Source organism: Bombina bombina, chromosome 5, assembly GCF_027579735.1.
Source record: "Bombina bombina isolate aBomBom1 chromosome 5, aBomBom1.pri, whole genome shotgun sequence".
Taxonomy (NCBI): domain Eukaryota; kingdom Metazoa; phylum Chordata; class Amphibia; order Anura; family Bombinatoridae; genus Bombina; species Bombina bombina.
Genome location: NC_069503.1, coordinates 479,021,084 through 479,039,066, shown reverse-complemented (window position 1 = coordinate 479,039,066; position 17,983 = coordinate 479,021,084). Strand labels below are relative to the sequence as shown.

The 17,983-nt window shown below is 39.3% G+C and overlaps 1 protein-coding gene across 1 annotated transcript in view; it reads left to right on the top strand.

Annotated features, from left to right (window-relative positions):
* LOC128660490 (uncharacterized) overlaps positions 1–17,983 on the top strand; it is a gene marked incomplete in the record, with an annotated part of 570,712 nt that overhangs the window by 268,269 nt on the left and 284,460 nt on the right. The window contains 1 exon segment of the mRNA XM_053714367.1: positions 840–902. Within this exon segment, the coding sequence (XP_053570342.1) occupies positions 840–902 (63 nt within the window).

Sequence of the window (17,983 nt, the reverse complement as noted above, 5' to 3'; positions counted from 1 at the left end):
TGTGGCTTCCACATGGGCCTTCAAGAACGAGGCTTCTGTTGATCAGATATGTAAGGCAGCGACTTGGTCTTCACTGCACACTTTTTCTAAATTTTACAAATTTGATACTTTTGCTTCTTCTGAGGCTATTTTTGGGAGAAAGGTTTTGCAAGCCGTGGTGCCTTCCATTTAGGTGACCTGATTTGCTCCCTCCCTTCATCCGTGTCCTAAAGCTTTGGTATTGGTTCCCACAAGTAAGGATGACGCCGTGGACCGGACACACCTATGTTGGAGAAAACAGAATTTATGTTTACCTGATAAATTACTTTCTCCAACGGTGTGTCCGGTCCACGGCCCGCCCTGGTTTTTTTAATCAGGTCTGATAATTTATTTTCTTTAACTACAGTCACCACGGTAACATATGGTTTCTCCTATGCAAATATTCCTCCTTAACGTCGGTCGAATGACTGGGGTAGGCGGAGCCTAGGAGGGATCATGTGACCAGCTTTGCTGGGCTCTTTGCCATTTCCTGTTGGGGAAGAGAATATCCCACAAGTAAGGATGACGCCGTGGACCGGACACACCGTTGGAGAAAGTAATTTATCAGGTAAACATAAATTCTGTTTTTCAAGGGGGGTGATTCTTTTCAATACCCACTGTATGTATATATGTACAGTATGTGTATGTACTGTATATAGTATTTTTATGCATGCTTAAAATTCCAATAAATGTTATTCATTCATCTGGGCCTTCAACAGAAAATAACTTCCATGATCCCTTCATAAAACATCGCCACATTATTGACTTTGCTTTTGATTTAGTTTGTGAATGTAACATTTTGTTCTTGTTTTTCTTTTAAGACTTTAAGAACATGTCTTTGCTTGAATTTATTGAGAATCCAGCAAGAAAAAATCCTTTAATTGGTAAGTTTACATAATAATATACATATTCTATATTTGCCATGGATACATTTGTTGCATTTCGGGCTTTCCCCTACACAGAAGATGTATTTTTTTCTGCACTATGAATATTATATCTAATTATTAGTGTTTTCTTTCATGTAATTAGCAAGAGTCCATGAGCTAGTGACGTATGGGATATACATTCCTACCAGGAGGGGCAACGTTTCCCAAACCTCAAAATGCCTACAAATACACCCCTCACCACACCCACAATTCAGTTTTACAAACTTTGCCTCCCATGGAGGTGGTGAAGTAAGTTTGTGCTAGATTCTTCGTTGATATGCGCTTCGCAGCAAGCTGGAGCCCGGTTTTCCTCTGAGTGCAGTGAATGTCAGAGGGATGTGAAGAGAGTATTGCCTATTTGAATTCAATGGTCTTCCTCTAGGGGATATATTTCATAGGTTCTCTGTTATCGGTCGTAGAGATTCATCTCTTACCTCCCTTTTCAGATCGACGATATACTCTTATATACCATTACCTCTACTGATTCTCGTTTCAGTACTGGTTTGGCTGTCTACTATATGTAGATGAGTGTCTTAGGGTAAGTAAGTCTTATTTTTAACTTTATATGTAAAGTTCTAAATATATGTGTTTAAACTTATATTTGCCATGATTCAGGATAATCAGTATTCCTTATTTCAGACAGTCAGTTTCATTATTTGGGATAATGCATATGAAATATTTTTTTCTTACCTTAAAAGAATTTTTTTCAATTGACTTTTTTTCCCTGTGGGCTGTTAGGCTCGCGGGGGCTGAAAATGCTTCAATTTATTGCGTCATTCTTGGCGCAGACTTTTTTGGCGCAAAAATGTTGTCATTTCCGGCGCTCTAATTGACACCGGAAGTTTGTGTATGGTTGCGTCATTTTTGACGTTCAGACGTTTTTTTTGCGCCAAAATTGTGGGCGTTGTTTTTTTCAGCGTCACAGGATGTGGCGTCATTCTTGGCGCCAAAAAATATGGGCGTTGTACTTGGCGCCAATAATGTGGGCGTCATTTTTGGTGCCAAAAAATGTGGGCGTCATTTTTGTCTCCACCTTTTTTTCACATTATTTCAGTCTCATTTTTCATTGCTTCTGGTTGCTAGAGGCTTGTTCATTTGGCATTTTTTCCCATACCTGAAACTGTCATTTAAGGAATTTGATAATTTTGCTTTATATGTTGTTTTTTCTATTACATATTGCAAGATGTCTCAACATGACCCTGGATCAGAATCTACTTCTGGAAAGACGCTGCCTGATGCTGGTTCTACCAAAGTTAAGTGCATCTGTTGTAAACTTTTGGTAACTGTTCCTCCAGCTGTTGTTTGTGATAACTGTCATGATAAACTTTCTAATGCAGATTGTGTTTCCATTAGTAATAATCCATTACCTGTTGTTGTTCCTTCAACATCTAATGTTCAGGATGTCCCTGTTAATGTAAAAGAATTTGTTTCTAAATCTGTTAGGAAGGCTCTGTCTGTTATTCCTCCTTGTAAGCGTAAAAGGTCTTTTAAAACTTCTCATATTTCAGATGAATTTTTAAGTGACCGTCATCATTCTGACTTATCTGTTTCTGATGAGGATCTATCTGGTTCAGAAGATTCTGCCTCAGATATTGACACTGATAAATCTTCATATTTATTTAAGATGGAGTTTATTCGTTCTTTACTTAAAGAAGTGTTAATTGCATTAGATATGGAGGATTCTAGTCCTCTAGACTACTAAGCGTTTAAATTCGGTTTTTAAACCTCATGTAGTTATTCCTGAAGTTTTTCCAGTTCCTGATGATATTTCAGAAGTAATTTCTAGGGAATGGAATGGTCTGGGTACTTCATTTACTCCTTCTCAAAGGTTTAGGAAATTGTACCCTGTGCCATCTGATAAGATTAGAGTTTTGGGATAAAATCCCTAAAGTTGATGGGGCTATTTCTACTCTTGCTAAACGTACTACTATTCCTACGGCGGATAGTACTTCCTTTAAGGATCCTTTAGACAGGAAGATTGAATCCTTTCTAAGGAGAGCTTATTTATGCTCAGGTAATCTTCTTAGACCTGCTATTTCTTTGGCTGATTTTGCTGCAACTTCAACTTTCTGGTTGGAGGCTTTAGCGCAACAAGTGTCAGACCATAATGCTTATAGCATTGTTAAACTCCTTCAACATGCTAATAACTTTATTTGTGATGCCATTTTCGATATCATCAGAATTGATGTCAGGTATATGTCTTTAGCTATTTTAGCTAGAAGAGCTTTATGGCTTAAGTCTTGGAATGCAGATATGACTTCTAAGTCAACTTTGCTTTCTCTTTCTTTCCAAGGTAATAAATTATTTGGTTCACAGTTGGATTCTATTATTTCAACTGTTACTGGGGGGAAAGGAACCTTTTTGCCTCAGGACAAAAAATCTAAAGGTAAATACAGGGCTGCTAATCGTTTTCGTTCCTTTCGTCAGAATAAAGAACAGAAGCCTGATCCTTCCCCTAAAGGAACGGTTTCCGTTTGGAAACCTTCTCCAGTCTGGAATAAATCCAAGCCTTTTAGAAAGTCAAAACCAGCTCCTAAATCCGCATGAAGGTGCGGCCCTCATTCCAGCACAGCTGGTAGGGGGCAGGAATTGATATTTGGATCAATTCGATTCACAGTCTTAGGATTCAGAACATTGTTTCTCAAGGATACAGAATATGTTTCAAGATAAGACCTCCTGTGAGAAGATTTTTTCTCTCTCGCATTCCAGTAAACCCAGTGAAGGCTCAGGCATTTCTGAAATGTGTTTCAGATCTAGAGTTGGCTGGGGTAATTATGCCAGTTCCAGTTCTGGAACAGGGTCTGGGGTTTTACTCAAATCTATTCATTGTACCAAAGAAGGAGAATTCCTTCAGACCAGTTCTGGATCTAAAAATATTGAATCGTTATGTGAGAATTCCAACATTCAAAATGGTGACTATAAGGACTATTCTGCCTTTTGTTCAGCAAGGGCATTATATGTCCACAATAGATTTACAGGATGCATATCTTCATATTCCAATTCATCCAGATCACTATCAGTTTCTGAGATTCTCTTTTCTAGACAAGCATTACCAGTTTGTTGCCCTTCCGTTTGGCCTAGCAACAGCTCCAAGGATCTTTTCAATGGTTCTCGGTTCCCTTCTCTCTGTAATCAGAGAACAGGGTATTGCGGTATTTCCTTATTTGGACGATATCTTGGTACTTGCTCAGTCTTTACATTCTGCAGAATCTCATACGAATCAACTTGTGTTGTTTCTTCAAAAACATGGTTGGAGGATCAATTTACCAAAGAGTTCTTTGATTCCTCAGACAAAGGTAACCTTTTTGGGCTTTCAAATAGATTGTGTCCATGACTTTGTCTTTTACAGAAAAGAGACGTCTGAAGTTGGTTTCAGCTTGTCGAACCCTTCAGTCTCAATCATTCCCTTCGGTAGTTTTTTGCATGGAAATTCTAGGTCTCATGACTGCTGCATCGGACGCAATCCCTTTTGCTCGTTTTCACATGAGACCTCTTCAGCTTTGTATGCTGAACCAGTGGTGCAGGGATTATACAAGGATATCACAAATAATATCCTTAAATCCCAATGTTCGATCTTCTCTGACTTGGTGGTTGGATCACCATCGTTTAATTCAAGGGGCCTCCTTTGTTCGTCCAACCTGGACTGTTATCTCAACAGATGCGAGTCTTTTAGGTTGGGGAGCTGTATGGGGATCTCTGACAGCGCAGGGGGTTTGGGAATCTCAGGAGGCGAGATTACCAATCAACATTTTGGAACTCCGTGCGATTTTCAGAGCTCTTCAGTTCTGGCCTCTTCTGAAGAAAGAATCGTTTATTTGTTTTCAGGCGGATAATGTCACAACCGTGGCTTATGTCAATCATCAAGGTGGGACTCACAGTCCTCAAGCTATGAAAGAAGTATCTCGGATACTTGTATGGGCGGATCCAGCTCCTGTCTAATTTCTGCGGTTCACATCCCAGGTGTAGACAATTGGGAAGCGGATTATCTAAGTCGCCAGACGTTACATCCGGGCGAATGGTCTCTTCACCCAGTGGTATTTCTTCAGATTGTTCAGATCTGGGGACTTCCAGAAATAGTTCTGATGGTCTCTCATCTAAACAAGAAACTTCCCAGGTATCTGTCCAGATCCAGGGATCCTCAGGCGGAAGCAGTGGACGCGTTGTCGCTTCCTTGGAATTATCATCCTGCCTATATCTTTCCGCCTCTAGTTCTTCTTCCAAGAGTGATTTCCAAAATTCTAATTGAACGTTCGTTTGTTCTGCTGGTGGCTCCAGCATGGCCTCACAGGTTTTGGTATGCGGATCTCATTCGGATGGCCAGTTGCCAACCTTGGACACTTCCATTAAGACCAGACCTTCTATCTCAAGGCCCATTTTTCCATCAGGATCTCAAATCATTAAATTTGAAGGTATGGAAATTGAACGCTTGATTCTTAGTCATAGGGGTTTCTCTGACTCGGTTATTAATACTATGTTACAGGCTCGTAAATCTGTGTCTAGGAAGATTTATTATCGAGTCTGGAAGACTTACATTTCTTGGTGTTCTTCTCATAAATTCTCTTGGCATTCTTTTAGAATTCCTAGAATTTTACAGTTCCTTCAGGATGGTTTGGATAAAGGTTTATCTGCAAGTTCTTTGAAAGGACAGATCTCTGCTCTTTCTGTTCTTTTTCACAGAAAGATTGCTAATCTTCCTGATATTCATTGTTTTGTACAGGCTTTGGTTCGTATCAAGCCTGTCATTAAGTCAATCTCTCCTCCTTGGAGTCTTAATTTGGTTCTGAGGGCTTTACAGGCTCCTCCGTTTGAACCTATGCATTCTCTGGATATTAAATTACTTTCTTGGAAAGTTTTTTGTTCCTTTTGGCCATCTCTTCTGCTAGAAGAGTTTCTGAGTTATCTGCTCTTTCTTGTGAATCTCCTTTTCTGATTTTTCATCAGGATAAGGCGGTGTTGCGGACTTCATTTCAATTTTTACCTAAGGTTTTGAATTCTAACAACATTAGTAGAGAAATTGTTGTCCCTTCATTGTGTCCTGATCCTAAGAATTCGAAGGAGAGATCTTTACATTCTTTGGATGTAGTAAGAGCTTTGTAATATTATGTTGAAGCTACTAAAGATTTTAGAAAGACTTCTAGTCTATTTGTTATCTTTTCTGGTTCCAGGAAAGGTCAGAAAGCTTCTGCCATTTCTTTGGCGTCTTGGTTAAAGTCTTTGATTCATCATGCTTATGTGGAGTCGGGTAAGTCCCCGCCTCAAAGGATTACGGCTCATTTTACTAGGTCAGTTTCTACTTCCTGGGCTTTTAAGAATTAAGCTTCCGTTGATCAGATTTGCAAAGCAGCAACTTGGTCTTCTTTGCATACTTTTACTAAATTCTACCATTTTGATGTTTTTTCTTCTTCTGAAGCAGTTTTTGGTAGAAAAGTACTTCAGTCAGCTGTTTCCGTTTGATTCTTCTGCTTATGATTTCAGTTTTTTTCATTTTTCATTATTTAGATTAAAACTTTTGATTTGGGTTGTGGATTATTTCTTTCATGTAATTAGCAAGAGTCCATGAGCTAGTGACGTATGGGATATACATTCCTACCAGGAGGGGCAAAGTTTCCCAAACCTTAAAATGCCTATAAATACACCCCTCACCACACCCACAAATAGGTTTTACAAACTTTGGTGAAGTAAGTTTGTGCTAGATTCTACGTTGATATGCGCTCCGCAGCAGGTTGGAGCCCGGTTTTCCTCTCAGCGTGCAGTGAATGTCAGAGGGATGTGAGGAGAGTATTGCCTATTTGAATGCAATGATCTCCTTCTACGGGGTCTATTTCATAGGTTCTCTGTTATCGGTCGTAGAGATTCATCTCTTACCTCCCTTTTCAGATCGACGATATACTCTTATATATATATATACCATTACCTCTGCTGATTTTCGTTTCAGTACTGGTTTGGCTTTCTACAAACATGTAGATGAGTGTCCTGGGGTAAGTAAGTCTTATTTTCTGTGACACTCTAAGCTATTGTTGGGCACTTTTTTATAAAGTTCTAAATATATGTATTCAAACATTTATTTGCCTTGACTCAGGATGTTCAACATTCCTTATTTTCAGACAGTCAGTTTCATATTTGGGATAATGCATTTGAATCAATCATTTTTTCTTACCTTAAAAAATTGACTTTTTCCCTGTGGGCTGTTAGGCTCACGGGGGCTGAAAATGCTTCATTTTATTGCGTCATTCTTGGCGCAGACTTTTTTGGCGCAAATTTTTTTTTCTGTTTCCGGCGTCATACGTGTCGCCGGAAGTTGCGTCATTTTTGACGTTCTTTTGCGTCAAAAGTGTCGGCGTTCCGGATGTGGCGTCATTTTTGGCGCCAAAAGCATTTAGGCGCCAAATAATGTGGGCGTCTTATTTGGCGCTAAAAAAATATGGGCATCACTTTTGTCTCCACATTATTTAAGTCTCATTATTTATTGCTTCTGGTTGCTAGAAGCTTGTTCACTGGCATTTTTTTCCCATTCCTGAAACTGTCATTTAAGGAATTTGATCAATTTTGCTTTATATGTTGTTTTTTCTATTACATATCGCAAGATGTTCCACGTTGCAACTGAGTCAGAAGATACTTCAGGAAAATCGCTGCCCGGTGCTGGAGCTACCAAAGCTAAGTGTATCACTTTTGGTATCTGTTCCTTCAGCTGTTGTTTGTATTAAATGTTATGACAAACTTGTTAATGCAGATAAAATTTCCTTTAGTACTGTTACATTACCTGTTGCTGTTCCGTCAACATCTAATACTCAGAGTGTTCCTGATAACATAAGAGATTTTGTTTCTAAATCCATTAAGAAGGCTATGTCTGTTATTTCTCCTTCTAGTATACATAAAAGTCTTTTAAAACTTCTCTTTTTTCAGATGAATTTTTAAATGAACATCATCATTCTGATACTGATAATGGTTCTTCTGGTTCAGAGGTTTCTGTCTCAGAGGTTGATGCTGATAAATCTTTGTATTTGTTCAAGATGGAATTTATTCGTTCTTTATTTAAAGAAGTATTAATTGCATTAGAAATAGAGGATTCTGGTCCTCTTGATACTAAATCTAAACGTTTAGATAAGGTCTTTAAATCTCCTGTGGTTATTCCAGAAGTTTTTCCTGTTCCTGGTGCTATTTCTGAAGTAATTTCCAGAGAATGGAATAATTTTGGTAATTCATTTACTCCTTCTAAACGTTTTAAGCAATTATATCCTGTGCCGTCTGACAGATTAGAATTTTGGGACAAAATCCCTAAAAGTTGATGGGGCTATTTCTACCCTTGCTAAACGTACTACTATTCCTACGTCAGATGGTACTTCCTTTAAGGATCCTTTAGATATGAAAATTGAATCCTTTCTAAGAAAAGCTTATCTGTGTTCAGGTAATCTTCTTAGACCTGCTATATCATTGGCTGATGTTGCTGCAGCTTCAACTTTTTGGTTGGAAACTTTAGCGCAACAAGTAACAGATCATGATTCTCATAATATTATTATTCTTCTTCAACATGCTAATAATTTTATCTGTGATGCCATTTTTGATATTATCAGAGTTGATGTCAGGTTTATGTCTCTAGCTATTTTAGCTAGAAGAGCTTTATGGCTTAAAACTTGGAATGCTGATATGTCTTCTAAATCAACTCTACTTTCCATTTCTTTCCAGGGTAACAAATTATTTGGTTCTCAGTTGGATTCTATTATCTCAACTGTTACTGGTGGGAAAGGAACTTTTTTACCACAGGATATAAAATCTAAGGGTAAAAACAGGGCTAATAATCATTTTCGTTCCTTTCGTTTCAACAAAGAACAAAAGCCTGATCCTTCATCCTCAGGAGCAGTTTCAGTTTGGAAGCCATCTCCAGTCTGGAATAAATCCAAGCCTTCTAGAAAAGCAAAGCCAGCTTCTAAGTCCACATGAAGGTGCGGCCCTCATTCCAGCTCAGCTGGTAGGGGGCAGGTTACGTTTTTTCAAAGAAATATGGATCAATTCTGTTCACAATCTTTGGATTCAGAACATTGTTTCAGAAGGGTACAGAATTGGTTTCAAGATAAGACCTCCTGCAAAGAGATTTTTTCTTTCCCGTGTCCCAGTAAATCCAGTGAAAGCTCAAGCATTTCTGAAATGTGTTTCAGATCTAGAGTTGGCTGGAATAATTATGCCAGTTCCAGTTCTGGAACAGGGGCTGGGGTTTTATTCGAATCTCTTCATTGTACCAAAGAAGGAGAATTCCTTCAGACCAGTTCTGGATCTAAAAATATTGAATCGTTATGTAAGGATACCAATGTTCAAAATGGTAACTGTAAGGATTATCTTGCCTTTTGTTCAACAAGGGCATTATATGTCCACAATAGATTTACAGGATGCATATCTGCATATTCCGATTCATCCAGATCATTATCAGTTCCTGAGATTCTCTTTTCTGGACAAGCATTACCAGTTTGTGGCTCTGCCGTTTGGCCTAGCTACAGCTCCAAGAATTTTTACAAAGGTTCTCGGTGCCCTTCTGTCTGTAATCAGAGAACAGGGTATTGTGGTATTTCCTTATTTGGACGATATCTTGGTACTTGCTCAGTCTTTACATTTAGCAGAATCTCATACGAATCGACTTGTGTTGTTTCTTCAAGATCATGGTTGGAGGATCAATTCACTAAAAAGTTCATTGACTCCTCAGACAAGGGTAACCTTTCTGGGTTTCCAGATAGATTCAGTGTCCATGACTCACTCTGTCTTTGACAGACAAGAGACGTCTAAAATTGATTTCAGCTTGTCGAAACCTTCAGTCACAATCATTCCCTTCGGTAGCCTTATGCATGGAAATTCTAGGTCTTATGACTGCTGCATCGGACGCGATCCCCTTTGCTCGTTTTCACATGCGACCTCTTCAGCTCTGTATGCTGAATCTATGGTGCAGGGATTACACAAAGATATCTCAATTAATATCTTTAAAACCGATTGTACGACACTCTCTCTAACGTGGTGGACAGATCACCATCGTTTATTTCAGGGGGCTTCTTTTGTTCTTTCGACCTGGACTGTAATTTCAACAGATGCAAGTCTTACAGGTTGGGGAGCTGTGTGGGGATCTCTGACGGCACAAGGAGTTTGGGAATCTCAGGAGGTGAGATTACCGATCAATATTTTGGAACTCCGTGCAATTTTCAGAGCTCTTCAGTATTGGCCTCTTCTGAAGAGAGAATCGTTCATTTGTTTTCAGACAGACAATGTCACAACTGTGGCATACATCAATCATCAAGGAGGGACTCACAGTCCTCTGGCTATGAAAGAAGTATCTCGAATTCTGGTTTGGGCGGAATCCAGCTCCTGTCTAATCTCTGCGGTTCATATCCCAGGTATAGACAATTGGGAAGCGGATTATCTCAGTCGTCAAACGTTGCATCCGGGCGAATGGTCTCTTCACCCAGAGGTTTTTCTTCAGATTGTTCAAATGTGGAAGCTTCCAGAAATAGATCTGATGGCGTCTCATCTAAACAAGAAACTTCCCAGGTATCTGTCCAGATCCCGGGATCCTCAGGCGGAAGCAGTGGATGCATTATCACTTCCTTGGAAGTATCATCCTGCCTATATCTTTCCGCCTCTATTTCTTCTTCCAAGAGTAATCGCCAAGATTCTGAAGGAATGCTCATTTGTTCTGCTGGTAGCTCCGGCATGGCCTGACAGGTTTTGGTATACGGATCTTGTCCGGATGGCCTCTTGCCATACTTGGACTCTTCCGCTAAGACCAGACCTTCTGTCGCAAGGTCCTTTTTTTCCATCAGGATCTCAAACCCTTAAATTTAAAGGTATGGAGATTGAACGCTTGATTCTTGGTCAAAGAGGTTTCTCTGACTCTGTGATTAATACTATGTTACAGGCTCGTAAATCTGTATCTAGAGAGATATATTATAGAGTCTGGAAGACTTATATTTCTTGGTGTCTTTCTCATCATTTTTCTTGGCATTCATTTAGAATTCCGAGAATTTTACAGTTTCTTCAGGATGGTTTAGATAAAGGTTTATCCGCAAGTTCTTTGAAAGGACAAATCTCTGCTCTTTCTGTTCTTTTTCACAGAAAGATTGCTAATCTTCCTGATATTCATTGTTTTGTACAAGCTTTTGTTCGTATAAAACCTGTCAAGTCAGTTTCTCCTCCTTGGAGTTTGTATTTGGTTCTGGGGCTCTTCAAGCTCCTCCTTTTGAACCCATGCATTTATTGGACATTAAATTACTTTCTTGGAAAGTTTTGTTCCTTTTGGCGATCTCTTCTGCCAGAAGAGTTTCTGAATTATCTGCTCTTTCTTGTGAGTCTCCTTTTCTGATTTTTTTATCAGGATAAGGCGGTGTTGCGAACTTCTTTTGAATTTTTACCTAAGGTTGTGAATTCCAACAATATTAGTAGAGAAATTGTGGTTCCCTCATTATGTCCTAATCCTAAGAATTCTAAGGAGAAATCGTTGCGTTCTTTGGATGTTGTTAGAGCTTTGAAATATTATGTTGAAGCTACTAAGTCTTTCCGAAAGACTTCTAATCTATTTGTTATCTTTTCCGGTTCTAGAAAAGGCCAGAAAGCTTCTGCCGTTTCTTTGGCATCTTGGTTGAAATCTTTAATTCATCATGCCTATGTCGAGGTGGGTAAAACTCCGCCTCAAAGGATTACAGCTCATTCTACTAGGTCAGTTTCTACTTCCTGGGCGTTTAAGAATGATGCTTCGGTTGATCAGATTTGCAAAGCAGCAACTTGGTCCTCTTTGCATACTTTTACTAAATTCTACCATTTTGATGTGTTTTCTTCTTCTGAAGCAGTTTTTGGTAGAAAAGTACTTCAGGCAGCGGTTTCAGTTTGAATCTTCTGTTTATGTTTTTCAAACTTTATTTTGGGTGTGGATTATTTTCAGCAGGAATTGGCTGTCTTTATTTTATCCCTCCCTCTCTAGTGACTCTTGCGTGGAAAGATCCACATCTTGGGTAGTCATTATCCCATACGTCACTAGCTCATGGACTCTTGCTAATTACATGAAAGAAAACATAATTTATGTAAGAACTTACCTGATAAATTCATTTCTTTCATATTAGCAAGAGTCCATGAGGCCCACCCTTTTTGTGGTGGTTATGATTTGTTTTGTATAAAGCACAATTATTCCAATTCCTTATTGTATATGCTTTCGCACTTTTTTCTTATCACCCCACTTCTTGGCTATTCGTTAAACTGATTTGTGGGTGTGGTGAGGGGTGTATTTATAGGCATTTTAAGGTTTGGGAAACTTTGCCCCTCCTGGTAGGAATGTATATCCCATACGTCACTAGCTCATGGACTCTTGCTAATATGAAAGAAATGAATTTATCAGGTAAGTTCTTACATAAATTATGTTTTTTCCTCGGAATTGGCTGTCTTTATTTTATCCCTCCCTCTCTAGTGACTCTTGCGTGGAAGTTCCACATCTTGGGTATCTGCTATCCCATATGTCACTAGCTCATGGACTCTTGCTAATTACATGAAAGAAAACATAATTTATGTAAGAACTTGATAAATTCATTTCTTTCATATTAGCAAGAGTCCATGAGACCCACCCTTTTTATGGTGGTTATGATTTTTTTGTATAAAGCACAATGATTCCAATTCCTTATTTTTTTGATGCTTTCGCTCCTTTCTTATCACCCCACTTCTTGGCTATTCGTTAAACTGAATTGTGGGTGTGGTGAGGGGTGTATTTGTAGGCATTTTGAGGTTTGGGAAACTTTGCCCCTCCTGGTAGGAATGTATATCCCATACGTCACTAGCTCATGGACTCTTGCTAATATGAAAGAAATTAATTTATCAGGTAAGTTCTTACATAAATTATGTTTCTCCAACATTGGTGTGTCCGGTCCACGGCGTCATCCGTAACTTGTGGGAATATCTCTTCCCCAACAGGAAATGGCAAAGAGTACAGCAAAAGCTGTCCATATAGTCCCTCCTAGGCTCCGCCCACCCCAGTCATTCTCTTTGCCGTTGCACAGGCAACATCTCCACGGAGATGGTTAAGAGTATGTGGTGTTTAGTTGTAGTTTTTTATTCTACTATCAAGAGTTTGTTATTTTAAAATAGTGCTGGTATGTACTATTTACTCTGAAACAGAAAAAGATGAAGAGTTCTGTTTGTGAGAGGGATATGATTTTAGCAGCAGTAACTAAAATCGTTTGCTGTTTCCACATAGGACTGTTGAGATGAAGTAACTTCAGTTGGGGGAAACAGCACACTTTTCTGCTTAAGGTATGACTAGCCATATTTCTAACAATGTGAGAAATGAGCAGTATCACACTGTGTATATGGAACATAAATATAAGAGCCAAATACAGTCAATGACCAATGTGGACAATAAGGAAAGTAAGCGGTCACTCAGTATACTTGACACGGCGGTCACAGAAAATCATAAATATGATAAATTAGACTGTCACGTCTCGGGCTTCACCCGTACTTACGCGGAGTAGTGTCGGCCCTTATCCTGATGCTCCTGTCATTTTATATAAAATGGTTTATTGTAAATTTTGTATATCACTCTCTAAAATAAGAGCTTTATATATATGTATATCAAAACAACCATTGTATTTAATTTTTTATGTTCCTCTAAATTTTGTCTGTCTGCACAACATGCCTTTGTAATAGATTACTTATAATGGCTACATGTAGCTGTTAGTATCAATGCTTTCTGTTTCACCTATAACATTGTTGTTCTCTGCTTGCTAGAATACAGCTGAATTAGTTTAATTAATTAAGCAATTGATTGCACTTGAATATATAGACTTCAGAATGTTTGTTTGCTACAGTCTATGATTACGGCAACAGCTAGCCGAAACGCGTAAGACTGATCTACTCATTCTTCTCTTAAGTCTTTTAGATACTTTTTCGCTGTTTTTTGTTTTTTAATTTGATTTAATAAAGCCTGTTTTTTTATCCATCTCTTGGGACTCTTGCCACTATATTTTTTCTATATTTCTAACAAGACTGTGTAATGCTGGAAGGCTGTCATTTCCCCTCATGGGGACCGGTATGCCATTTTCTTAGTCTCAAACAGAATAAAGGGCTTAATATGGGCTATAAAACTGGTAGACACTTTATGGGCAAGATCGATTGCTTTATTTGGGCATTTTATGCATCTTTATGTTGAAATTCACACTAATAAACTTTGGGGAACGTTTTTTTTTTTTTTTAACGTCAGGCATTGGGTTAGACACCTTTCCAGTCAGGAAGGGCCTTCCCTGTAGTAGGCTGAGCCTTATTTTCGCGCCATTACTGCGCAGTTACTTTTGAGAGCAAGACATGCAGATGCATGTGTGTGGATCTGAAAGTAGTTGAAAAGGTTCCTAGAAGGCTTCATTTGGTATCATATTCCCCCCTGGGTTTGGTAAAGTCGCAGCAAAGGCTGTAGCTGGGACTGTAGAGGGGTTAAAACTGTAACCGGCTCCGGTTTCTTCATTTTAAGGGTTAAAGCTCTGAAATTTGGGGTGCAATACTTTGAATGCTTTAAGACACTGTGGTGAAAATTTGGTAAATTTTGAACAATTCCTTCATAGTTTTTCACATATTCAGTAATAAAGTGTGCCCTGTTTAAAATTTAAAGAGACAGTAACGTTTTTGTATTAAAACGTTTTTTTGTACTTTATTGACAAGTTTAAGCCTGTTTAACATGTCTGTGCCTTCAGATAAGCTATGTTCTATATGTATGAAAGCCAATGTGTCTCCCCCTTCAAAATTGTGTGATAATTGTGCCATAGCGTCCAAACAAAGTAAGGACAGTACTGTCACAGATAGTAAAGTTGCCCAAGATGATTCATCAGATGAAGGGAGTAGACATAGTTCTACATCATCTCCTTCTGTGTCTATGCCAGTTTTGCCCACGCAGGAGGCCCCTAGTACTTCTAGCGTGCCAATGCTTATTACAATGCAACAATTGACGGCATTAATGGATAACTCCATTGCAAATATTTTATCCAAAATGCCTGCATATCAGAGAAAGCGCGATTGCTCTTTTTTAAACACTGTAGAGCAGGAGGGCGCTGATGATAATTGCTCTGTCATACCCTCACACCAATCTGAAGGGGCCATGAGGGAGGTTTTGTCAGATGGGGAAATTTCAGATTCAGGTAGAATTTCTCAACAGGCAGAACCTGATGTTGTGACATTTAAATTTAAATTGGAGCATCTCCGAGCACTGCTTAAGGAGGTGTTATCTACTCTGGATGATTGTGACAACCTGGTCATTCCAGAAAAATTATGCAAGATGGACAAGTTCCTAGAGGTTCCGGTGCACCCCGACACTTTTCCTATACCCAAGCGGGTGGCGGACATAGTGAATAAGGAGTGGGAGAAGCCCGGCATACCTTTTGTCCCCCCTCCTATATTTAAGAAATTATTTCCTATGGTCGACCCCAGAAAGGACTTATGGCAGACAGTCCCTAAGGTCGAGGGGGCAGTTTCTACTCTAAACAAGCGCACTACTATTCCTATCGAGGATAATTGTGCTTTCAAAGATCCTATGGATAAAAAATTGGAGGGTTTGCTTAAAAAGATTTTTGTACAGCAAGGTTACCTCCTGCAACCCATTTCGTGCATTGTTCCTGTCACTACAGCAGCGTGGTTCTGGTTCGAGGAACTAGAAAAGTCGCTCAGTAGAGAGACTCTGTATGAGGAGGTTATGGACAGAGTTCACGCACTTAAGTTGGCTAATTCTTTTATTTTAGATGCCGCTTTGCAATTAGCTAGATTAGCGGCGAAAAATTCAGGGTTTGCAATTGTGGCGCGCAGAGCGCTTTGGCTAAAGTCTTGGTCAGAGGATGTATCTTCCAAGACAAAATTGCTTAATATCCCCTTCAAGGGTAAAACTCTCTTTGGGCCAGAATTGAAAGAGATTATCTCAGACATCACTGGGGGAAAGGGCCACGCCCTCCCACAAGATAGACCTTTCAAAGCCAAGAATAAGTCTAATTTTCGTTAATTTCGCAATTTCAGGAACGGACCGGCCTCCAACTCTGCATCCTCTAAACAAGAGGGTAATGCTTCGCAAACCAAACCAGCTTGGAAACCGATGCAAGGCTTGAACAAGGGTAAGCAGGCCAAGAAGCCTGCTGCTGCTAACAAAACAGCATGAAGGAGTAGCCCCCGATCCGGGACCGGATCTAGTAGGGGGCAGACTCTCTCTCTTTGCTCAGGCTTGGGCAAGAGATGTTCAGGATCCCTGGGCACTAGAAAAAGTTTCTCAGGGTTATCTTCTGGAATTCAAGGAACTACCCCCAAGGGGAAGGTTCCACATGTCTCACTTATCTTCAAACCAAATAAAGAGACAGGCATTCTTACATTGTGTAGAAGACCTGTTAAAAATGGGAGTGATACACCCAGTTCCAACGGTAGAACAAGGAATGGGATTTTACTCAAATCTCTTTGTAGTTCCCAAAAAAGAGGGAACTTTCAGATCAATTCTGGATTTAAAGATCCTAAACAAATTTCTCAGAGTGCCATCGTTCAAAATGGAAACCATTCGAACGATTCTACCCACAATCCAGGAGGGTCAATTTATGACTACCGTGGATCTAAAGGATGCGTATCTACATATTCCTATCCACAAAGATCATCATCAGTTCCTAAGGTTCGCCTTTCTGGACAAACATTACCAGTTTGTGGCTCTCCCATTCTAAGACCAAGGGGCATTGCAGTAGCACCTTACTTGGACGACATTCTAATACAAGCGTCGTCTCTTTCAAAGGCAAAGGCTCACACAGACATCGTTCTGGCCTTTCTCAGATCTCACGGATGGAAAGTGAACATAGAAAAAAGTTCCCTGTCTCCGTCGACAAGAGTTCCTTTCTTGGGAACAATAATAGATTCTTTAGAAATGAGGATTTTCCTGACAGAAGTCAGAAAGTCAAAACTTCTAAACGCTTGTCAAATTCTTCATTCTGTTCCACGTCCTTCCATAGCTCAGTGCATGGAAGTAGTAGGGTTGATGGTTGCAGCAATGGACATAGTTCCTTTTGCGCGAATTCATCTAAGACCATTACAACTGTGCATGACTATACAGACTTGTCTCCAGTGATTCAAGTAGATCAGAAGACCAGAGACTCACTCCGTTGGTGGCTAACCCTGGACCACCTGTCCCAGGGAATGAGCTTCCGCAGACCAGAGTGGGTCATCGTCACGACCGACGCCAGTCTAGTGGGCTGGGGCGCGGTCTGGGAATCCCTGAAAGCTCAGGGGCTATGGTCTCGGGAAGAGTCTCTTCTCCCGATAAACATTCTGGAACTGAGAGCGATATTCAATGCTCTCAGGGCTTGGCCTCAACTAGCAAAGAAAAGTGGAAGTATTGGCGCTTACAGCTAGGATAGATCTATATTTATATGAAAATACGTATAAATAATACAATATATATATATATATAAGAGCAAGAGATAATATAGGATATATTATGGGGCTTCTAAGAGATTGCTTAAAATGATACAACACTCTAGAAAAGATATCAAGAATTTAATATTAGTAGATTAATAAATACAATTGATAAAGAACAATGTCTAAAATATCAAACACAATTACAATATAAAATTTAAAGGGAAGGGGTATGCAGGGCAGTAAAACCTAACTCTAAAGACTAGCTCAAACAAGCAGATTACAATAGAGGTACAATGTCAAGCAGAACGATTCCCTATTACTAAATAGTAAGCTAAAATACACACGTGGATAGGAGATGGCCTCGGTAATGTAAATATAGCACTCGATAATAAAACACTCAATAATAAAACACTCAAATATAGAATCTGGACGTCCAGTATTAAAATAATAGGGATAAACGTGCAAAAGAAAATAATCTAAAAGGTTTAAATATAAACAATGATCAGAATAAATTGTCCCGTAAGAGCAAAGATATATATAGGCTCAGTAAGCAACGATGGTATTGTATATCACCAGTATGTCTATTGGAGCTTAGTCTATTCACTTTATGCTCTCAAATGTAGTTAATCTTGCTCATCGAGTATTGGATCAAACTTAAACACATT